The following is a 21,798-nucleotide window of genomic DNA, read 5'->3' on the forward strand; positions in this document are numbered from 1 at the left end:
GAGGTTGTGGAGTGCTAGACTTGGGCGGTAGACGCAGCTTTTAAGGATGCTCGTGTTTGCTGTAACTGATCACTCGCAGTTTCCCTTACTCTCCACGTGCAACTACCGGTCCACTCAATCCGAGAAAAGCAATCTTGAAATATGCAGGATCTTCTCTTTGTATCCATGCTCTGGTTTGATTTATAGGCCGTGCGAGCTCTCTAATCAGAAATGTTGTCGCATTCTTTGCCTAGCTCAGTTTCCGCCTGATCTCCACAATAAGATTCATGACTCTCCACTCTTCGAGGTAGTACGAAGACATGCGACAAAGGAGATATAGTATATTCGCGGGACTTTGAGTTGATCAACGCACAAAGCAGGCGCCGACAGGTACAGCGTGTGGTCTGGCAGTTACTGTTAAGCTCCTCGGCTGTGTATGAGTGCGAAAAGAGCAGGCCGGAGGTGTTCACGAACCTTTGTGGCGCTTATCGCTCGCAAAATAGCGAGATAATGGAATGAAATCGAGGGGTTGATAAGTATGGGGTAAAGACCAAATATCGATCGCGAAAGAGTCTATATAACAAACTCCGCACTGACCCCCATGATCACGGGAAAGGCAACGAAGAGGCTAACGGTCCTCCTGCTAAGAGCGGATACCCCAATATAACGGTAGTATAGCCGATTGGGAAGCAATTCTCGGACTGACTGGCCAGAAAAGGTGGTAGATGGGATTGCGTAGCGTGCCAGCTTGGAGATTTCGAGTTTCACGGGATGGTCAACTTCGAGCCTTATATTAGCATTAGATCAGCCTCAGGGTTCGGATTGAATATACTCACATCACCTCTCTATATCACGTAGGCTCCAGAGATTGCTGCTGGAGGAGACTCTTACAATCGACAAGCATTTGCGGGATTGTACTCAACGTAGTGACATCGAAAGGGGATGGATATTATCGCTATTTATCTCGATCGTGATAGTACTGATCGGACGTCCTGCAGTGACTCGTTCCTATCCCGTCGTCCAAGACACTCCCACATCATAGTCCAATGCGTTCAGTTGGACGGCGCGTGACGTCCCTATCATACGGCGTCATTTTGGGCTTTTGAATCATGCGTAGACAACTAGATTTCAGGGAGCCAATGCGAGTGAAGAGGCGAGTGATCGTTCGGTGCTTGCCGTATTGGCAGTTCAGTAGATACAGAACTTCTCCGATACGCTGCCTTTCTCTTCCCATTCTCTGTGAAAGCGACCCTCGTTGACTTCGTACAGGTAGCATTCTCCTACAAGTCTCCAGAAGCCGTTGTCTGCAGGTCGGAGAACGAAAGGTACTGAGGCGCCATGTAGAACTACTACGATGTCGCCTGGGAGTGCGACCTTCGGACCAAGACCTAGCATTCCCGTGCTGGTGACAAATAGGGTACGACCTGTTCTATCTTGGAGGCATCGACGAAAGAACCTGTCCGCGTGGGGTTCGAAAGAAGACTCAGAATCGAAGCTTAGTCTCGTTAACAGCGCCTCCAAATACATGTCTTGAACAAAGTCTCTCTTCATAAACGTACGATATTCGCTCACAAGGTTCGCAATGCGACCACAGTCCAGTGGCAGCTCTTTTTGCCAGTTCCCCAGTGTAGAGGCAAGATATGCATCATCGTATAGGCGGCTCAACGTGCGGAGCACAGCTTGCAGGTGTGTAGGTGCGTGACAATCGACTTTGAGGTTTCCTAGATTGGCATATTCTTCAACTTCCCGATCTACGGCATCGACTCTAAAACCTGGGATATTGATACACTGTTTCTCGTCGGTGACACTTTCGAAAATATCAACAAGACTAGGTCTCTCCTTCTCTTTGAGGCGTGGCTCTCGAGAGCCTATGAATGTATTAACATCCGTTTCGTCAAAATTTGGCACCCATGATGGCCAGTTACTGGCGAATTCGGAACTATGGTACACCCAGGAAAGTACTCTAAGATCGTGCCAGTCAGAAAGTAGCTTTCCAGCCACCCGACGATAGCATTCCGTGGTCGTAATGCTGTAGTCAGGGTCGACAAAAGACTGCCCATTTACAGGGTCACACTCAAGGGTTCTCAATCCAAGTAGCCCATATATCCTGTCTTTTGGTTCGCTGAACACAAAGTGGCTAGTGGAGTGAATCAGACTGTAGAGAGATCTCCATGTACCGTTGAGATTACGGTGTGACACGGAGATCTGGTAGAGGAGAAGGCAGTAATCCATTTTGTGACTCCAGCCGGTTGAATGATTCGATATGACAGAACTAACAGCAATGCCCAGCCAGTTGAAGCCGATTTCAGCGTGACCCCAGAATGCAGACACCGAGGTGCCTAATACCACTTCCTGAATCACCCATCCTCGACCAAACCAAGGTGACGAACAAATATGACACAGAGCGTCGATGGCGACATTAGTAACCTCGGATGATTCTTCTCCAGTAATGCTGGTCACATCTACATCACGCCATCGGTAGAAGACCTGCGTGCTCTGGTTTGGCGTATGCGGTCCTTGGATCTCGATTCGAGTGAAACCATCTTCTTTGCGTGCAAATCGGCATACAGCGTTCAGAGAATCTTGGACTATTTGATCATCGTCATGTTGCAGCCATACAACCACCCGAACAGCTCTTTTGTAGATGAAACTCATCAGCCGCACTTGAGATGTTCGCTCTTCGTTGTTGGCTTGGTTTATGCATATCGCGTCTGCCCAAAGCGTCCTCGTAGTAGCATCGTACCGGAAGCGCTGCAGAGCCTCGAATAAGTTGCGTGTTGTGCTGACAACGGACCCGTTGCAAACTAAGGTTCTTCGGTCTGTGGGGTCTCCCCAGGCGTAGGAGATCGCTTCGTAGCAAAGATTATTGTCGTCTAAACGAACTGTCCTCAAGGAGCACCTAACAGGCTCGTCCCAGGCGCCGGGGGCCAAATCGATGACTCGAATGCTGTGGTCCTGTGGCAGATCATCATATTGAAGTGGAGTCCTTGCATCTTGGGACGTGGAAGGGCCCTCAGCCGGATGCGGAGGTTCACATGGGCGTTCATCGACATGAGGCTGAATTATGGTAACATCGACCATGGCCCTGATTAACAGTCGTTCAATACCGACCAATTTGAGATGTGTCGAAGCTATAGCCAGAGTATACGCAAGGTAGGAAAGTAGAAGGAGAAGAAGGCACCTGTTGTACGCGATCAGGCTGAAGCCATGTGCTGCGCCACCACAACCCCGCACCCATTCAACCGCGCTGGCATGCTGAAAGCGCCTTTTCTGGGAAAAATACTTCATCTCATATCAAGGCACCACTATTCAGCATCACTTCCTCCTTCCGGCGTCGAGCCTCTAGCCTTTTTTCTCTTTGCGCAAGGTATGCCTCCCTGGCCAGCCTATGCTCCTCTTTCTTGACTTCATATTCGGCTTTGCGTCTTTCATATTCCTGCTCTTTCTTCTTATCCGCCTTGATCTTATGCTTGATCTTCTTGTGCTCGGCTGACGAGATATGCCATGGTCGAGATAAAACTGTCTGCTTAAAGGCAGCGGTCTCTGCCCAAGCTCGTGCTTCTTCATCGGTCGTCGTGATGACTGAGATGCGCTGTAACTCCAGCTGTTTGTTGCCTCTGAACTCCGAAATAGTGCACTTCGCCTTGACGACCGACCCTATATCTAGTGGCTGGCCATCCACAACCACTTCGAAGATGCCAAATCGACTGACTACGTTCAAATTACTGATCTTTGTGTTCGATGATGTGTCTACCGGGTTCTGCTCCGTGGGAAGTATTCGTACGATCTTCAGCTCGATGGTGGCGCCGCTTCCGTCGTCGATGGTGAGCGCCGTGTATTTGAGATTGATGTCATCGATAGCTACTACAACGCCGATGATGCGGACATAACGGATGGGATGATTGAGGTGAAAGTAGAGCAGTGGTCGCTGCGCTGCTCATATAAGTCAGCCACATACATACTGCTGGCCGGAACTACTACCTTGGAAGTCCTTCTCTGACCGAAGGGCTTGTACATCTGCAGCAGTGAGCTTCACCCATGTATTGTATGTAGGTGATGCTTTGAAACAATATGCGGGGTATAACCGATAAGGACGCGATGATGAATGCGTTGACATGTCATATTGTGTTGATAATGCGTGAAGTGGGATGAAAGCGAAAGGGACGCGACGCGCCCACAGCCCAGATCGCCAGCATTCTACGCTGTCACGTGTCAGCAGACGATGCGCCGGCTAACCTAATTTGAACCTATCGGAAGATCGGCGCCTAGGCGTTAGTTATCTTCATGCACCTCACCACGCGATGCCATCCGATGCAGCCGCTCCCAAGACTGTGGCTTGTACACATTGCAGGGAGCAATCAAGGCTTTCGCGTTGATGACCATCGGTTCTGCTGCCAGCAAATGCGTCGTCCGATGGGCAGCAAGCATCCTTCACTGGGTCCACCCGGTCACTGCAGCCCCATCACACCTCAACACCGCCGTTTTGTCATCATGCCTGACTATGAGCCTTTGCAAAAAGCAGCTAAGCCGGACCACTTTACCACGAACTAGACCTCGGTGCCGCTGAGGCTACCAATAATGCGCCTCCCCACTAGGCCGGCATGAAGCTGTTCATGACGAGCTAGTCCAACCTGCAGCAAGCTTGTGGAGCTATCCAGCTCTCAAGAGAAGCTTCCAAGGTAATCCGGTCAGTCTTAAGGGCAGGGTAGCAGCCCGGTATGCGCCCGACGACTGCTGATTTTGATCTCTCATCTTTTCGAGGCTGTGCCTTTTCGTTGCAAACTAACCCAACAGCATATTCTACTGTTCCCTGTTATTGTTCGTCGCAAACCTTTGTTGCACTCGACAGCTTTCTCTGCCAGCTTCTGCGACTACTATCGCTATGAGATCCTTTGCGCCATGGAGCCTGGTCGTCGCGACGTTGACATTGTGTGTCGCGGAACCGATCGCAAAGCCTGAGGCTATACCACAGCAAATCTCGAATAATGCGCCGTTCTCCGGCGCCGTGTATATTGTAAACCCAGACGGCCAACAAGTCGTGGCGCAAGATGCAAATTGGTGTCCTTCGTCGGCGTCAGTAAGCTGCAGTAATGTCAACCAACCTAGTTGGTGAGTAAGGTATCTTAAAGGCGGCATTGCTCTTGCTGATCAAGCCAAGGTGCTGTCCATCAGGCTACACATGCGCCGTCCCCGGCAACTCCAACGGACTCATCGGCTGCTGTCCAAGCGGAAACCAATGCGGAGGCGCTGTAAATGTCGCACAAGTCACCACCGTCACTGTGTATCCCCAGCAGCAAACCGCGGTCGTATACGCTCAGCCACCCCCGCAAACGACCGTATACCAGAACCCAGCTACAGTGCAAGGCGGCTTTTGCGCAACAATCACGATGGACGGACCTGGTCTACCGAGAGCGGAGCAAGGAGGATGCGGCACAATATTGATTGTTGCGGGAGCACCAAGTTTGAAAGTACTAGGTGTAGGTGCTGGAATAATTGGGCTATTCTTACACTTGGCGCTCGGCAGGATGTTCAACGGGGTATAACGAGAGGTACGATATATCTGGTGCACGATAAGAAAGATGATATATGTTGTAATGAATTTACGAATTACGAGTTCACGCGGTATGTTCACGTACTCGGCGCTAAACTACTCGCTACAAACAGGATATAACTACTGGTTTCCTCTCTCCTTATCTTCCTGGTCATTCTTCGGTACACCGACGAACTTGGGTACGGTGACAGCGTTCAAGTGTCGGAAAGCCTTCACAAAACGTTAGCGTACTATCCCAATAACGGTTCCGCAAAAAAAAAAGCCACTTACATTAGCAATACTGCTATCCGGCAACTTTCCATCCCACTTATCCTCAACCTTGGCAATCTTTCCCTGCTCATCCAAATGTATAGCAACAACACTCTGAATCGTCTGCTCCTTGCCAATCCCCTTGATGACATATCTCGTCCTCAGATCCATCATAATGGGGTTCCCTGCATCCTTGACTTCGTGGCTCAGCCGCTCAATCTCTGAGAACGCACTCTGCAGTCCGTACCATTGCGCGGAGTACTTCTCCCTACCCTCAGCAATGGTGATGGGGTCGGTGAAGGTAGCGTCGTCGCGCCACAAGGCTAGTTTGGGGAGAGAAGGGCGGCCCGCAAAGAGGTCGAGGACGGAGCCCACGATTGTATTTTGTTGCTCTGAGAGCTTGACGCCTGGGGCAGTTTGGACGTTCTTAGTTTCTATGTTGAGGTTTCCTGTTGACATTTTGGCGACGGTGGTTCTTGATATGTTTGATGAGAAGGTTGGTTTGCTAAGAGTACGGAGGGTTTGGTTGCAGGTTTGTGTAGCAAATGGGCGGATATAAGTTAACATTGTAAAAATTCGAAAAGGGGATTGAATGGTAAGGTTATTATATGTATTCTTTGGGCTATGTACTGTACATGAGGCGTCTTCTTCGTATGATTTATGGGCCAATCACATGTGTTTGGCACTGCGTCATGATGAGACAGCTGGTATAAAGTGGTCTAATGTGGTCGAGGTTACGCGATATGGGTGCTGATCGATACTGGTGATGGCATTTGTTCGATGAGGATAAGTCATGACGCAATGGTATACCTAGCTGAGATTTGCGCCAGGCGATCTCTTCGGGTCGGGGGTTAAGGTACGCGGGTTTTAGCGGGGTAGGGGATGGGTTGTTCCGAGTGCCGGCTGTAGACGTTAACACTAACGTTAATGTCGAATTCATAGACGCTCTCTTGTAAACTTCTGGAGAGGTCGTGCGATCCACAAGTGTCGCTACTTGCCCTGCGTCCAGCTTGTTAGGCAGGTTTGTTCCTGATGTGCGTCGGCATTGACGCCCTATCTCCTAGGCATCGCACCTGTCCTGCATGTGCAACGCGATATTTTAGCATCGCAGAACGCAGGCTATGAAGATCTTCGAAATTTCCTCTGGGGATTATAACTAGAAAGGCCAACTACGAATTAGCAAAGCGTATGGCACAGCTGAAGCCAAGATCTATTTCCGCACTCTCGACCACGACCTGCAGTCCCAAGGCGTCGCGACCAGCCAGCCAACGTCGCTTGGCAATCGCAAAAGACGCTTCTTAGATGAAGCAGCTCCTATCATGTGTTAAATGGCCTAAACTTCGCCCGCCTTCATACTTCGGCTGGGTCTTGCTTACGGCAGGGCTGATCCTTTTGGACAGGGATGTTCAGCCCCAAATCGCCAAAGAAGGGAAGCTCTCATCTCGTTACTGTTTGGTTGGACGCCTGGTAGAATTTTATACGAATTGTATTGTCTGTTTGCAAGGACTTATGAGATGGCCTGGTGCCCTGGCGCGTGAGGTCGGCGATAATGATACAGCTTGCTGCTGTCTGAATACATTGTAAAACACGCTTCTACTCTCATCCAGCTTAAACCTAGCTCTCAATTGTTGGTGCTAGTATCTAATCTGTTTGTCCATCGTTCCTGGCCCAACTACTCTTTCAATCAGGCATCCTACTCCCGTGCGACAAAGACCAACATGGCCGCGCTACAAACGATATCCAGAGCATCGGAAATGGCTGGCACCCCTTCGCAGACTGAAGGTTCCAAAGATTGGCGCATCCCGAAACAGGCGTCACTTCACAAGCGCAAGACCAGCGCCTCGAAAGCAGGTGTCACGTTCAAGTCGCAAACTTGGAGTAACCCAACGTCGAAGCACCGCACCACGTTCAAAGCCAGGCCAACGACCTCAAACAAGCGAGCAGCATCAGACACTACGAGTTCAGTAACAGTTACAAAGCAACAAAGTCGCTTTGCATCCCTTTTCGTCTCACTACTGGCTGTCAGCCCGATGGCTATCGAATACGATGCGGCCGACCAGCAGACCATGGAGGCAGCACAGAAAGCATCTGTCAAGACAACACAACCGGCATCGTCCAAGATTCGGCCAGCAGGCGGAGTCAGGCCGTCGGAGATTCGCAAGACCCGATGGAAGCGATTCAAGTACGAGATGGGGTTGAAGATGAAAAGTACTGGGAGAGGGAAAGCGAAAAACAGACGGAAGCTGGCACAGGCGGAAGATGTGGAGCTGGAGAATATGAGAGCAGAAGATCCGAGGGTGCAGAGTCAGAGACAAAGCAGCAGTTGAGGATTGACGATGTATAGCGGCGCATCTGTCGCACCACTTTCGAGCTTAGGATTCTATGCTTAGTATTATTGTTTTTGATAACGTTGCCAGATCAGGTGTCATTACTGATCATGACCAGCAGTAGCAACACTCAGTATTCTCTCTTCCAACCCAGGTATATGAACACATTCAATGCCATGTTCCTCCAGCTTCTTCCGTCCCTCGTTCTCACCTACAAACTTCTCCGGCTCTTTGACTCCAAGATACACCTTCTTGATCTTTTGTTCTCCATTTGTCCCTCTCGTGCGAATGATGCGGTCCGCACATGGCAAATTGCCGCTTAACCGGAGATTACAAGGCTCCATGGTAGTGTAGATGACAGTGTTTGGTGGTAATGCTTCGCCGACTCGATCTTCCGGCAAGTCATGCGCTTGAGCAAACTTCAAGAGACAACATTGTTCTGCGTGCGTGTTTCCCTCGCATTCCAGGGTATACCCGCGGGAAAGAATGTTTCCGGTATCTGCATCGACTAATAGGGCGCCAACACGGAAGTTTGAGGGTTTTGGTGGTGATTCTTGTGCTTGGTCAAGCGCTAGTCGCATGTATTGTAGATGATCGTTGGGGTCTGGGCCTTGAGTTGGGGGCACCGGGCCGTCCCAGGTTCGCACAGGACCGGTATCGTAGTTGACTTGCATTTTTGGTGTGTGAGTAAAGTGAAGGTGATGTAACTGGCGTTCTGGCCGCTCGGTGATGGGGGAAGGGTGGGTCTGATTCGTTAGCTCCGTAAAGTCCGGGCTCACGGTCGCGTCGCGTTCTCTCTCACATATCAACGCCGTACTAACGCGGCCTTCATATCAACAACACACCTCCACAATATGGCACGAAAACAACAAAAGGAGCGTACTCCCGAGAAATACGCAGAAGATGACTTCGTGAACAACGACGAGAGCGAAGACGAGAACGACATGGATGAGGAAGACGGCCCACCTACCATCGACCCGTATGAGGTGCTGGGACTCGAGGTAGAAGCCACTGCCGATGAGGTGAAGAAGGCATATCGCAAACTAGCGCTCAAATGTCATCCGGGTTCGTGTTCTTACTAGACAGATTGCCATGGCATCGCTAAACTGTAGCCAGACAAGGCTGCACCCGATGAGAAGGAAGCCGCCAACAAGGCCTTCCAAGAAATCGCATTCGCATACGCCGTACTCTCCGACGATCGCAGACGCAAGCGCTATGATCTTACTGGCAGCACAGCCGAGACACTCGAAGACGATGATGACTTCAACTGGCTGAAGTTCTACCGCGAGCAGTTTGAGAATGTCGTCAACGAGGAGGCTATCAACAACGTCGCGAACGAATACAAGGGCAGCGAAGAGGAGCGTCGCGATCTGGTCAAAGCGTTCAAAAAGGTCAAGGGCAACTTAAACAAGGTGTATGACCTCGTCATGCTGTCTGACATCCTCGAGGACGACGATCGGTTCAGACAAATCCTAGACGAGGAGATAGAAAACGGCAACGTCAGTTCATACCCTGCGTACGAAGCCGAGACAGACGAGACACGTCAAAAAGCCAAAGACGCCGAGAAGAAGAGACGTGAAGACTTTGATAAGAAACACGCTCAAAAAGAAGAGGCGGGAGCCACAAACGGCAAGGCCAAGGCGAAGCCGAAGGGTAAGAAGAGTGGCACAGATGACATGGCAAGTCTAGCGGCTCTGATTCAGGGGCGCCAGAAGGCACGAGCGGGCAACTTCTTCGATTCGCTGGAGGCCAAGTATGCGCCCAAGTCGCGAGGTTCAAAGCGTTCGACACCCATGGAGGAGCCGTCAGAAGAGGCTTTTGAAGCCAATCGCAAGAAGCAGAAGCAGAGCGGTCGCTCAAAAAAGAAGGCCAAGGATGAGAGTGAAGATGAGGAGATGGATCTTGATGAGGAGGATATTGGCGACTCTGAAGAAGAGGCAGAGCCCGCACCGAAGAAGTCAAGAGCGAAGCCTAAAGCGCGGGCAACACGAGCACGCGGGCGGGCTTAGCATTGAGCCTGGAGACTCGAAGATGGGTGAGGAAGCTTTTGCATACAGCGATGAATGGGTGGCGTTCATGGGATGATATACCATAATAACTTGCATAAGCACAAGTTTCGGGAGTCACAAATGAAATTTACTCTCGCTGATGATAACCTAGTACAGTCCGCAGCACTCGACATGATGTGGTATCCTTGTTTCGAAAATTCCTTGAGTCTATTCGATGCCTCCATGCTCTTCACATTTCTCACTCTACACATCCACGGAACTCATTGTCTTCTTACGACCAAGCATTCGTGTTGCCTTGTCAAGTGAACATTTGTCTCTATCACCTCACCGTCGTCATTAGTAATCCTTCCGTGTCTTTTCACTCACCATGGTTGTCAGCTATCGCCTTGCCCGGCAATTCTACGCTCCACTCACATGTAAGCGCTCAGAACCGTGTCGAGCAAACGATTCTGATCTCTTTTAAGGTCATTACGACGTCAAGTCTACTTTCCGCCTAGTCCTTCACCCATAATCACATTCAGGGCGCGTTTCCACGCTTGACATCACGCTATTTCACCTTAGCTTTTCCTCTCAAACTACCTATCGCAAACAACGTACTGATAACAATAATCCTTCACATACTCTACTCGTCCCGTCAAGTCCCTCAAAGTTCCCTTCGCCTCCAACACCAACTTACTCGAGAGACGGTCCATACCAACAAAATGCCGGATGTCGCCATGGCCGCTAGCCCAAAGACTCCTACGGCGAGGAAGGTATGTTTGGCTCTCAGATACTAAACAAGCAGGAAACGATATGCTGATGAATATAGGGCCCTGTAACGTCGTCTCCAAACTCAAAGGGTTCTGCCAAATCTCAACAGCAGCGGAAAGTGTCTCTTTCTCAAGCTGCGACAAAGACACAGCAGCAGCGCAAGAATTCGGATACTCAAAGTTCGCCAAAATTCGTTGTTCAACAGCGGCGCAAAAGCCCAGCTATGGAGGGTGCAATCGTGGTGAGCGACAAGAGGAAGATCGAGGCTAAAGTGAGATGATATTCAGTCGATCATTGGAGGTGAGACTGACGATGTTGTAGGAAGAGTCGCCAACGAAGATGGACCTCCAGGGTAAGGCTGAGGGAGCGGTTCCAAGCGCCGCTCAGCTAGACGCCAAACTCGAGTTGCTGCCCAAGAAGCAAAGGATTGAAGAGATGAAGACAGAGGTACGTCATTCAGGCACTTGATGAGCAGTTGCACGATCAACGAAGTCGAATCGGCTCTGGAAACGACACGTCCAAACCTGGACTTCGACAGATCCCAGAGATCTGCATGCCTCCCTACCCCGAGACATCTCCATGCTAACCCCCTTCCAGTCCACCCAAAATCCCCCATCCACTTTCCTACTAAACCTACCTGCCACTACACTAAACCCGCGACGGCCAACCATCTCCCAAACAACCCAACTATGCAACGATCTCCTCCATCACGTCCTCCAAGTCAACCCATCTCTCCTCCTCTCCTCCTCTCCCTTCTCCACTATAGCCTCTACCCACATAGACGCCATCGCACACACAATGTGGCAAGTCGCTTTTGAGTACGGTAACACACTCCAACGCGCCTGTCGATACAGCGCCATGTTCTCGCCACTGAAGTTGGCGGCGTTGGCGAAACTGAACTTCTTGCCTAGTTGGTGGCTTTTTAGGCAGGGGGTTGTTAACGAGTTGCCGGGGTTGATTGGAGAAGGTACGATAAATGATGAGGAGATGCAGAGGGCTTGGAACGAGGCTGTGAAGTGGTGTGCTGAGGTCATTGCCGATAGGGCTAAATATGAAAGGGATAGTGGCGGAGGCGGACAAGGTGGAGCGTGAGGGAAAGAGGAAGATGGACAAAGGTACGGAGGATGAGAAGATGGGGGAGTAGGACACCATCCGTTAGAAAACCTGGTCAGACCCAACGGCAAAGACAAAAGTTAGTCGAAATAGTCATAGCCAACATAGCGATCCAAGGACATTGGCAGATACTCGGTTTTCCATTCTTCGCCAATGCGAGATGTCCAACGAGCCTTGCAATTCTCCCAGTATGCAAGATACCAGCCAGGCTGATGCTAATCTACGACATCCATAAGGCGAGGATTAGATTCAGCGGAGACAAGTATGTTGCTGGGATGGAGATCTGCATGTGTTAAGACGATAGGGTCCTGCGCTGGGAAATGGTATCATATAACAAAACTGTGCCTTCATGGCTCAGCCGCGCTAGATTTTCCATCAAGTATCTTCTGAGCTTCACCTGCCAACAGTGCCGCCGTTTGACGCATCAATTGGGGCCCGACGCTGATCCTTGCAACCCCAATATCTTCCAGCTCCTTGATGGTCAGGCCACCCTCGCGAGTTCTGTCCAGGATAACATTCAAGCGACCGTCAAAAGCCCGACATACTTTTTCGACTTCATCTCTACCCCAGCCTTCTCGGCTTGGTCCACCCCAAACGAAAACATTCCATGCGCCAGCATCCAGATATGCCTGCCCACGCTTGATAACATCTTCGATTCCATTACCCGCAAAGAGCGCGTCTGTACGCGCATTGATAACGAAATCGGCAACTCCGTTATCTCTGGCCACGATCAGAGCGCGACGTATGCGGTTGCACTGTTCATCAATACCGTAGAGACCATCGATTTCGCGTCCGTAATCTTCAAGGTTTATACCCGCCGCACCCAATGCAATAACCCGTTCCACAGCCTCCTCCAGCTCGTTACCGAACCCGTCTTGCAGATCCACAGTCAAAGGTAGGTTATATGCAACTGCTACCTTGGCGATTGGGTCCACAGCACGCATGTTGACGTTGAGAGTCAAGTCGTCATCGGACAGGCCAGAAGCGGCGGCGATGGCGGCACTTGCTGTTGCGAGCGCTTTCGTGCCAGGAAGAGCCGCAATGGCGGATGCACTCATTGCGTCCCAGACATTCGTCAAGACAAGGGGTTTGCCCGGTGCGTGGAGAGCTTTGAGGCGCTGCGCAAGGGTATTCAGCGGTTGAGACGACATAGCATGTTAGATGTTGCGTTGATTCTTTACTGAGAAGCCTGTCGTGAATATTGTTCAAGTTTTGAGAGGAATTTGCACTGGTTATCAAGTCGTTCACCCAGACAATGGCGACTTGTCATGTTCTTGGACCTGGTACGTATGGGCTTACTACCGTCAGCGGCCTCTTGTTGCTTCCAAACTGACCATTGAGATGTGACAGTGAGTCATCGCCGTCAGTATCCGGCTTGGCCCGTCCACAGTTCAAAGTCTCCTCGTATAGGAATAGGCTTGAGCAAGTCATGCGGTGCCATGATTTATGCAGCGATCCATTTATAGGCGCTTCGGCTGGACTTGTCTCTTTAGGAATGGCTTCAGGTACAGAACACTGACACAGAATAAAGCGATATATGGATCCAGATCTACGACTTATGTTACGAGACGAAGCATTTCCTTACGATTCCCTCAACTCCTTCAATGTTTTCTTCTGTTTCCCTTCATCGTCGAAATTATCCGCATGTAGCCATTTCTCCATCGCGCTCTTGATGTGATCCCACTCAGAATCCAGGATAGAATACCAATTGGTATCGCGATTGCGGCCCCTGACAATCATGTGCTGCCTGAATGTGCCCTCGTACGTGAATCCCAGTCGTTCTGCCGCCCGACGCGACGGGTGATTGAGGCTATTGCACTTCCACTCATATCTCCTGAACCCGAGAGTTTCAAAAACGTACTTGGCGAGCAGATACATGGCTTCCGTAGCGGCGGGTGTGCGCTGCAATGCGGGCGTGTATTGTATATTGCCCACCTCAATGACGCGGCTTGGGAGATCCATTCGCATCAGATCCACCATTCCTACTGGCTTGTATGTTCCATCTTGAGGGTTGTTTCGAAGGATGGTGTAGGTCCAGGGATGCGTTGTTGCTGCCTTTACTGCTAGGCTAGCCTGGAGTTCTTCGAGAGATTTGGGATGCTTGTCGAAGATGAAATCGAAAAGCGATGCGTTGACGTCTCCTTTGATGAGTTCGTATAAGCCTGCAGCATGTTCGGGATGTACCGGGACAATTGTTGCGTACTGGCCAGAGAGCTTGATGTCGTTGCTCGGGGGCTTAGCAGGCGATGTTGGTACTACCCGCCCAAGGCGCTCGTCCGTAGAATCAGACATGGTATCTCAAGAAAGTCTTTGGCACGTTACTAAAGGGACGAGGGCTAACCAGGTATTTATATCCAAATATTACCCGGGAGATTGAGTCAAAAACGCAGACTTTTATATGACTGACTGTTCTGTACGATGGGGCAACCTGCATCGGCACCTGTCTTTGCGGAGCTGCACGGTGCATTAGCGTTGTGCACTCCCATGCACACCAAAATCGAAGAGCTTTAGCATAACTCCCAACATACCATCGATCTCTAACTTTCTACACAACAAAACGAAAAATGTCCCGGCCTCTCTATATCATTATTTTTAAATCTCCCCTCGTTCCCACGCACTGAGGCCTATATATCCTCTGCCTCTCTTCTATTGAAGCCGGGACCTACCTAAACGCAACTGGCGATGCAGCGAGCAGCTTCCAATTGGAACATGATCACAATTACCAAATTGGCGCTGATGGCCTTCGGTACCAGCTTATCCGTTTAGCTGACACTACAGACAAGCATGTCGTTGATGGTAAGGCCCATGGAAGTTGGCATGTTGATCAAGTTGCAAGAGGTCGTCTTGAGGAGATGGTGTTTGGCGTAAAACCGTCTGGATCGAGTCTGTTTCCTGCTTCCGATGAAGTACCGAGGAGGGAGGTAGAAATACGAAATCATCAGACTTGGGTAGGCCATGCGGTTGAGGCGCTGATGGGGGCTACGTTTATGGATTAGGAGGTCTCGCAGGTAACAGGGAATGCGTCGAAGAATTGAAAGAAGAAGACCAAAGTAACTTTCTTCAGAGCTAATATCGGTCTTGACAGCAGACATTCAGGTTCAGCCGCTAGCATCTTCTCTTTTATCTCGCGCATACCTGATACCTCCTAATATCCGACACACACGTCTACCCTTCACACCCCCTACCAGATCTTCGGCACAAACATTGGTGTCTCCCTCTTCCACTTCTGGTAATCTTTCCTGTCCCCATACCGCTCATCATACTTATTCTCACTCAACGGCACCCCGGACACCTTCAGTAACAAAAAGCTCACAAACGCCGGACTAGCCGCACACATACCCGCCACAAGCACCTGTCCTCCCAGCCCCCCACTCAATCCCAGCGCTGCCTGCGCCGGCTGCCTAACCAGCAATCCCGCTGCCGCAATAGCAATACCAGACCACAACGTCGCCTCGCCAAAGTAATTTGGATGTCTCGACTTGGACCACAAGCCATGTGTGAGGAACTCTTCAGAGTGTTTCTTTTGCTTTTTTCCCTGTACCCATGCGTCCTTTTGGCGGTCGGCAATGACTTCGAATGTGAGGCCGAACACGAAGATAGCTAGACCGAGGATATCGGTGAAGTAAGGTTTCGCTGACACGGCTTGACCGAGCAGGCTTGTCGCATATGCAGATCGTGGAACGGAATTGACCAGGATGACAGGGAGAGTGCAAAGCGATACCCAAGTTGCCTGCGCGAAGAAGGCGACGAGGAATTTGGGTGGGGAGACGCGTATAGAGTCGAAACGGGAGTCTTTTCCTTCGTCGCTTTGGATGCGCCTGTAGAGGTAGGAACCCACTGTTTTTTTCTTTCATCAGTATTGCATAATCTCATATTAGTTCTGGAACCGTACATCTCGTAGCCCAAACGCCCACTGCAGCACTCAGCAGCGCTTGTCTCCACCACCACGTCCCCTGCCCTAGACCTTGCGTGCTGAAATACTCGGTCAACCCGCCTGTGATGGTTCCAGCGGCTCTTGCGCGCATATACGGTAGAACTAGACTGAGCGCTGTACAAGACAGGTACGTGAAGCTGCCAGAGAGGTCATAGTAGCGTTCTGTTTGTGCTGCGATGGATGGCACGGCAACGGCAGCTTGGATGCCGTATGCGAGTGCGACGGAGGGGACGAGTGTACGTAGGAGAGGGTTTTTGAACGCTGTTGCGCGGAGGAGGGTTTGGAGGAGTGTCATGTTGTTTAACTGTTTGCGTTGCAGAGGAAATACTTCAACGAGCCTGCGAGTGTTGTTGGGAACAATCTCAACATCGTCTACATATATTCGCAGTCAAAGGATCTCCAGGGTCTTTATGCACCTACAACCAACAAACACACGCTTCGGCTGTACACTCGGCGCATACCGTTGTACCAAAATGTTTGGCGATCTAGACTCGTAGTCTGGATCGATGCCGTCATTTCTCGCTTACCTCCCACTTCTAACAGGGGTACAAAGGTTAAGCTCCCGGATCGTCCGTACAGTGCGTAGAGCTCGGTACCATCGGACGCCGGCGGACTGGGGTTCAAGATACGAGATCCTGCTTACGTGCATAAGCATTGGGGGTGTTGACGTACTGCATCGTGGTCTAGGATAGACGCAAGCTCATGCATGTACGACGACGAGGATGTGAAGAAGCCCAGAGGTATATTGATATAATCGCTGTCGGATAGTTTGCACTGCATGTGAGAAAAAAACGCCATGCAAGTGCCATACTCAGCCATGCGATCATAGAACAGGCGTCCCATCCCTAATCCACCAATATACAAAGTCCCTAAGAACAAAAAAACAACAGTTGACAACAGCAATAAAAGTCTAGACGAATCCCAGAAGATGCCGACTCCCACTCTTCCGAAGACTCTACCTCCTGAACGCAGCGTCGACCTCCTTAGTGCCCCAATCAATCTCCACCTCCCCACTATATACATCCTGATTAATCGTCGTCATCCGCTCGCTCACCTTCTCATACGTCTTCTCGCACTCCTTGAGTACCTTGAACACCAAATCACGACTGATAGTCGGGTCGTCGGCGTCGCCAAAGTGCTTGTCGACTCGCTTCTTGAGGGCTTCGATACCCTTGCGTATTTCTTTGGCGTCGTGGGAGTGGACTAGTTTCTTGAAGACGGAGCGCGAGTGCGACGAGCGTTGGGCGATGGCTTGGGCACTTGCGCCGGGCTGGGAGAGAAGGGTTTCGGTTGATTCTATGAATTCCTGTGATTGGGTATTAGATGGGTGAGGGCTATGAGGGTGGGTGAGTGTACTTACCAGAAGCTTGCCTAGAGGTCGACGGATGACCGCGTCAACATAAAGGCTCATGTGCTCGTTGTACTCGTCTTGGGCCTTGCTCTTCCAGAAGTCTAGGACTGCAACGGTGCGGGCATCGACCTCCTCCATGTAGTGGTTCATGTTCTCAATAAGCAGAATGTGGTAGTTAAGCGCCTCTTTATCTTCGGGGTCGCCTTGGCCTTGTGAAGCCATAACAGTGGGTGACTCCTTTGCGATGACTTTCAAGCTCTCGAACATGGCCTTGTTGATCCTCTGGTACGCATCGTTGACCATGCGCCGAATTTCTAATTGGTCTCCGCCTTCTGAAGCAGAAGGTAGCATGTTCTCGATCGCAACAGAGAAATGAGGGAAGGTCTTCATGAAAGAGATGACTCCCTTGCGCTTCTTAATCTTGACCTTTGTATCCTCGATGGCTCGTATTTGCTCGTCCAGGAAGCGGCTGAATAACCCTTGTAAACGTTCGTGTATCTTTTGCAGGTTCCTTGTCAAGAAGTCTTGGTTTGTCTCTTCAATATCTAGTAACTTGCGGTCGACTGCACAAAGTATACCTACTCCTTGTCTACGAATAGTTAGTGGGGGAACAATATACCTCGGGTGTAAGACTTACAGAGGATCGGCTTTGGTAGCCCAGTCGACAAGACTCTGTATCTCAGCAGGCCAGAAAGAGAAAATCTCCTCCATAACCCCAGTAACATGCTTTGCCATGGCTCGATCTGCCTCGAACTGCTTGCGTATCCAGAGATTCGGTCCACGGCGGGCTTCCGGGGGTGCGGCTTGCACGGCCTCGGGGAAGTCGAGCGAGTCTGTTGAAGTAGCATGGAAGAACTCTGTGATGAAGTTCTGTTCCGTTAAGAGTACCGGGCCAGTATCTTCTAGAACCCTGGCGAAGACGTTGAACGCATGGAATTTGCCGTCTTGAGCTGCTGGCTTTGCCTTGCCTTCCTTGTCCCCAGAAGCTGATCTCAGGCCACGAGCTAGGGTCTGACTCCGCTTAACGGTCAGCTTCCTCGCCGTACCCAGGGTACTACTGCTACTTTCAGGCTCTTTTTCTTGTGTAGTAAAGAGCAACTCTTGTTCCTCGCCAGTAGGCTTCCTCGCAAACCTTCTCCATGCCAGAATGTTGTCGCGTACCTCCTGCTGATATAACTGCGCTGCCTGAGTTTGATACATTCGGAGCAACGAGTCCCATGCAGCCCTGTCAATCTCTTTCGCGAAAAGCATGACTGGGCTCAACATCCATAACTCGCTCCGACCTGCATCGTGGGCCTCCACATTCTTCTTTAAAGATGGCTCAGAACCCTGGTCGAGTCTCGAAAGTGCATCTTTCGTCGACAAGAAAGCGGCACCAAACGTGATATCCATGTGTTTCTTCAGCCTATCGAGAAACATGGCGCCCTCGCCGAGGTATCTGTCTCGTTTCTCTTGCAGGGCCTGCATCGTTGCCAAATCGCTATTGCCAAACCCTGGTCCCCTGGTGATCGTGCCTGAACGAGCTCCAGCAACAAACGCAGGATCAATTGTGATGAGCGCTTTGTAGAGCAGAACCAAGGAAGACTCAATATCTTTGAGTCCGTTAATCTTTCCTATAGGAGCACGTCTCAACGGCTCCAGTTGGTCTGATGTAATGGAGATTGTGTCGACTAGCTGCTGGAGTTCGTGTTGTAGTAGTCGCTGGTTAGCAGTCTGCACCTGCAAACCCTGACTTTGCGCTTCGATAAAAGCGATGTCATCGTTCAAACTGCTTAGCTCGACGTTGTACAAGGTAAGCAGACCTTCAAGCTCGTCGCATTCGGCAATCGCGCGGTCTAACATGCGCTCAACAGCCTCCACTCGGTCATCCTTCTGCTCCAAGTGGTTGAGCCAGCTGCCTGCTTCCACGCGAGCAATTTCACGTTTGATGTCATTCTCCAGGGATTCGATATGCTTGGCAGACAGCTCGGTGTTTCCCCAACCAAGTTCAGACAACAAACATTCAAATTCCAAGCCCCGTTCGTCGATGATACTTGGATCTATGCCCAGTTTCGATATATTCACAATCTGCTGATTGGATCTGCGTTTCTTTCGACGCACCTCCGGCTCGGGCTCGATATTTCTTGACGCTGCCTTCTCTGGAGGTGGTGGAGCGGGCTGCTCTCCAACCTCCTGGACAGCCCCAGCCAAAGTAGGATCGGGCGGACTGGATACTGTGACGGACGGGACTACCTCAGTACTAACACGCAGTTGCTCTTTGGGCGTTCTGTCCAGGCTAGGCTTAGGAGCTTCTTCGAGGTTCTTCTCTACTTCTTCTTTTGGAGTTTCTTTGGGTGTTGGCCGTTGAGGCACGAACACAGCGCTAACACCGTCTGCTTCGTCAGATGTTTTCGTCTCCTTGTTGAGGAGTTTCGCAGCGGCTCCGCCAGCACGTGGCTTGAATGCGCCTGCCGCCTTCGCAAGGTTGCGAAACTTGGTTGCAGCATTGTCGTTGACCAACGTCTTCTTGACCATTGGCCCAAGACCAGGACGCTGCGATTCGCTATCTTCTGAATCCCGGGGCATCGAGTTGGTACGTTCGATAGGCTCTGGCTCAGTCGGAGTCGGTTGTGCTGTAGGTGCCGCTACTTCATCCACCGGTGATGCTTGTGGTATTGGCGCTGTCGGTACTTGTGGAAGTGGTGTGGTGGGGGGTGGAGTAGGCTGTGATGGCTGAAGGGGCATTATCTCTGCTGGAGGTGCGATGTTTTCCTGAGAAACAGGCTTCAGTCTCTCTGGTATCTCTTGAGGTCGTCTCCGGGGTGGCACTTCCATTGGTGGAGCAGGTGAGCCCGAAGGTGTATGGAAAGTTGAACGTGGCTCTGCGCCTTGGCTTTCAACACTTCTTTGCGACATCTGGGACGGACGTGGTTCCATGAGCGGCCTCCTCCTCTGCGGAGGTTCTTCTGGAGGCATGTCGTCATTTCGAGTGAAGTTTGAACTGGTGTTGCTTTGAGCGGTACCAGGTCTTGCAGCGCTTTGGGCTGTTCCAGGTCTGAGACCCCTGGGAGACGGATCTCTCCTAGGCGAGGGGTACCCGTTCTGTCTACGTGGGTCTGGCGGCGCAATGGCTGGAGCCGCACCATCCATAGGTGGTTCGTCAAAGGATCTCTCTGACCGCTGAGATTGTGCATCTTCACGTGGCGGGGGCCCCCGCCCTGGACTGAGACTTGCTGGGAGATTGCCCGAATCCGGCGTTCGTGGCCGACCAGAGAATTCGGAAGTTGAGGATTGTGGTGTCAGGTTTCGTGACGCGAATTGTGGTGCTGGTGGCATAGGGCTTTGTCCTAGAGGGCTCTGTCCTTGGCTAGGACGAGGCCGGATGCTATCACCGCTAGGCCGAGAGCGAATGCTTGGGTCCATGGACCGCTTTTGGCGGAGATCGGGCATAGATGGCGCAGCCTGAACTGAATTTGGCGGCATAAAAGGCATAGGCCTACGGGCATTATCTCCAGTACTCGGCCTACCCACATCATCTGGTCGTGCCGGTCTCCTTGGGCCATCTAGCGCTCCTGGAGGTCTCCGGAAATTCGGATTTGCTCCAGGTGGCAGCGGCTCAGCCGACATAGTCGGAGATTCTCCAGGTCTCCTCGGTGGTGGTCCAGGTGATTTTGGAGGCATGGGCCTTTGATCTGGTAGTCCCGGTCGTCTTTGCGCTGGGCTTTGGCCTCCTTGACCACCAGCTGCGAATGCAGCTCGTCCGTCTGGCGTCGCCAAATGCGGCTGTCCGTTGGTCAGACTGTTCAGCTCGCTCACGTTGAATCCGGTCAAGATGGGGAAGTTTCCTTTAGTGTACTTGTTGTAGATCTTAACCATACTTCCAATAAAGAACTCCTTCTCTTTCGCCGTGCCAGCTTCCCAATAGTAAGGTTTGCCGATGGTCACAGTGAAGCCCTTTTCTCCTGCCCATAGCTTGCGCTGTACCTCCTCCTCGCTGGCGGGGACGAGATGTGTGTAATTCTCAACGGCAGAGAGCTCCTCCATAGGCCAGGACTTTCCGATGGAGAAGGTGCCATTAGCATTCTCCCTAGCCTTGTGCAGCTTCACTCTGCCTGTGTTCCGCACGGATATCATAACGATTCTCGCCTTCTTGTTCGATGGGGCCGAACTCGGTGGAGGAGGGGACTGGGGGTAGCCGCCATCTTCTTGGACGCGGATGTGGGTGATGTAGGATTCCGTGACTGGCGCATGTTAGTTCTTGCTATAGCATACCAAACTAGATGTCAGGCGTGTATCCCAGCTTGTACGGGCATGCATGTTGACACGTACGTTGGCCTGAATCATCCGTCTTGGAGAAGCAGCTTTCGGTGATTCTCTTGCGCTCATCGTCGAACCGTTCTGCGCGCGACATGCCAGAAGGTGTAGAGCTGGTGGCAGAAGGAGCCCCTCGCGAGCTGCCAGGTGGGCGGTTTGCAGGAGCTCGAGGATCCCCCGCTCCATTGGTGTAGTTGCGTGGCCTCCCCTCCATCTTGATATGAGGCTATTTATGAGGCCGC

At 51.2% G+C, this 21,798-nt stretch overlaps 11 protein-coding genes across 11 annotated transcripts; 3 read left to right on the plus strand and 8 right to left on the minus strand.

Moving 5' to 3' along the window:
• Window positions 1–1,167: 1,167 nt before the first annotated feature.
• ALTATR162_LOCUS557 (uncharacterized protein) lies at window positions 1,168–3,060 on the minus strand (the record flags this gene model as incomplete). Its single annotated transcript, XM_043308151.1, has 1 exon — window positions 1,168–3,060. One exon carries the CDS (start codon window positions 3,058–3,060, stop codon window positions 1,168–1,170), a length of 1,893 nt encoding a protein of 630 aa, XP_043164086.1.
• A 208-nt stretch (window positions 3,061–3,268) lies between these two features.
• On the minus strand, window positions 3,269–4,096 carry ALTATR162_LOCUS558 (uncharacterized protein; the record flags this gene model as incomplete). The annotated part of the gene is made up of 2 exons (XM_043308152.1): window positions 3,269–3,912; window positions 3,961–4,096. 2 exons carry the CDS (start codon window positions 4,094–4,096, stop codon window positions 3,269–3,271), a joined length of 780 nt encoding a protein of 259 aa, XP_043164087.1.
• Window positions 4,097–5,650: 1,554 nt separating this feature from the next.
• ALTATR162_LOCUS559 (uncharacterized protein) lies at window positions 5,651–6,238 on the minus strand (the record flags this gene model as incomplete). Its single annotated transcript, XM_043308153.1, has 2 exons — window positions 5,651–5,740; window positions 5,801–6,238. The coding sequence occupies 2 exons, from the start codon at window positions 6,236–6,238 to the stop codon at window positions 5,651–5,653; spliced, it is 528 nt and encodes a 175-aa protein (XP_043164088.1).
• Window positions 6,239–7,497: 1,259 nt separating this feature from the next.
• Window positions 7,498–8,106, plus strand: ALTATR162_LOCUS560 (uncharacterized protein; the record flags this gene model as incomplete). The annotated part of the gene is made up of 1 exon (XM_043308154.1): window positions 7,498–8,106. The coding sequence occupies one exon, from the start codon at window positions 7,498–7,500 to the stop codon at window positions 8,104–8,106; it is 609 nt and encodes a 202-aa protein (XP_043164089.1).
• Window positions 8,107–8,207: 101 nt separating this feature from the next.
• Window positions 8,208–8,780, minus strand: ALTATR162_LOCUS561 (uncharacterized protein; the record flags this gene model as incomplete). Its single annotated transcript, XM_043308155.1, has 1 exon — window positions 8,208–8,780. One exon carries the CDS (start codon window positions 8,778–8,780, stop codon window positions 8,208–8,210), a length of 573 nt encoding a protein of 190 aa, XP_043164090.1.
• A 180-nt stretch (window positions 8,781–8,960) lies between these two features.
• Window positions 8,961–10,115, plus strand: ALTATR162_LOCUS562 (uncharacterized protein; the record flags this gene model as incomplete). Its single annotated transcript, XM_043308156.1, has 2 exons — window positions 8,961–9,171; window positions 9,223–10,115. The coding sequence occupies 2 exons, from the start codon at window positions 8,961–8,963 to the stop codon at window positions 10,113–10,115; spliced, it is 1,104 nt and encodes a 367-aa protein (XP_043164091.1).
• Window positions 10,116–10,816: 701 nt separating this feature from the next.
• ALTATR162_LOCUS563 (uncharacterized protein) lies at window positions 10,817–11,957 on the plus strand (the record flags this gene model as incomplete). The annotated part of the gene is made up of 4 exons (XM_043308157.1): window positions 10,817–10,867; window positions 10,924–11,136; window positions 11,187–11,312; window positions 11,463–11,957. The coding sequence occupies 4 exons, from the start codon at window positions 10,817–10,819 to the stop codon at window positions 11,955–11,957; spliced, it is 885 nt and encodes a 294-aa protein (XP_043164092.1).
• Window positions 11,958–12,325: 368 nt separating this feature from the next.
• Window positions 12,326–13,129, minus strand: ALTATR162_LOCUS564 (uncharacterized protein; the record flags this gene model as incomplete). The annotated part of the gene is made up of 1 exon (XM_043308158.1): window positions 12,326–13,129. The coding sequence occupies one exon, from the start codon at window positions 13,127–13,129 to the stop codon at window positions 12,326–12,328; it is 804 nt and encodes a 267-aa protein (XP_043164093.1).
• A 430-nt stretch (window positions 13,130–13,559) lies between these two features.
• Window positions 13,560–14,270, minus strand: ALTATR162_LOCUS565 (uncharacterized protein; the record flags this gene model as incomplete). Its single annotated transcript, XM_043308159.1, has 1 exon — window positions 13,560–14,270. The coding sequence occupies one exon, from the start codon at window positions 14,268–14,270 to the stop codon at window positions 13,560–13,562; it is 711 nt and encodes a 236-aa protein (XP_043164094.1).
• An 889-nt stretch (window positions 14,271–15,159) lies between these two features.
• ALTATR162_LOCUS566 (uncharacterized protein) lies at window positions 15,160–16,207 on the minus strand (the record flags this gene model as incomplete). Its single annotated transcript, XM_043308160.1, has 2 exons — window positions 15,160–15,815; window positions 15,871–16,207. 2 exons carry the CDS (start codon window positions 16,205–16,207, stop codon window positions 15,160–15,162), a joined length of 993 nt encoding a protein of 330 aa, XP_043164095.1.
• Window positions 16,208–16,867: 660 nt separating this feature from the next.
• ALTATR162_LOCUS567 (uncharacterized protein) lies at window positions 16,868–21,770 on the minus strand (the record flags this gene model as incomplete). The annotated part of the gene is made up of 4 exons (XM_043308161.1): window positions 16,868–17,218; window positions 17,273–17,852; window positions 17,901–21,483; window positions 21,572–21,770. The coding sequence occupies 4 exons, from the start codon at window positions 21,768–21,770 to the stop codon at window positions 16,868–16,870; spliced, it is 4,713 nt and encodes a 1,570-aa protein (XP_043164096.1).
• Window positions 21,771–21,798: the final 28 nt, after the last annotated feature.

This window comes from Alternaria atra, assembly GCF_907166805.1.
Source record: "Alternaria atra isolate CS162 genome assembly, contig: 21, whole genome shotgun sequence".
Lineage (NCBI taxonomy): Eukaryota > Fungi > Ascomycota > Dothideomycetes > Pleosporales > Pleosporaceae > Alternaria > Alternaria atra.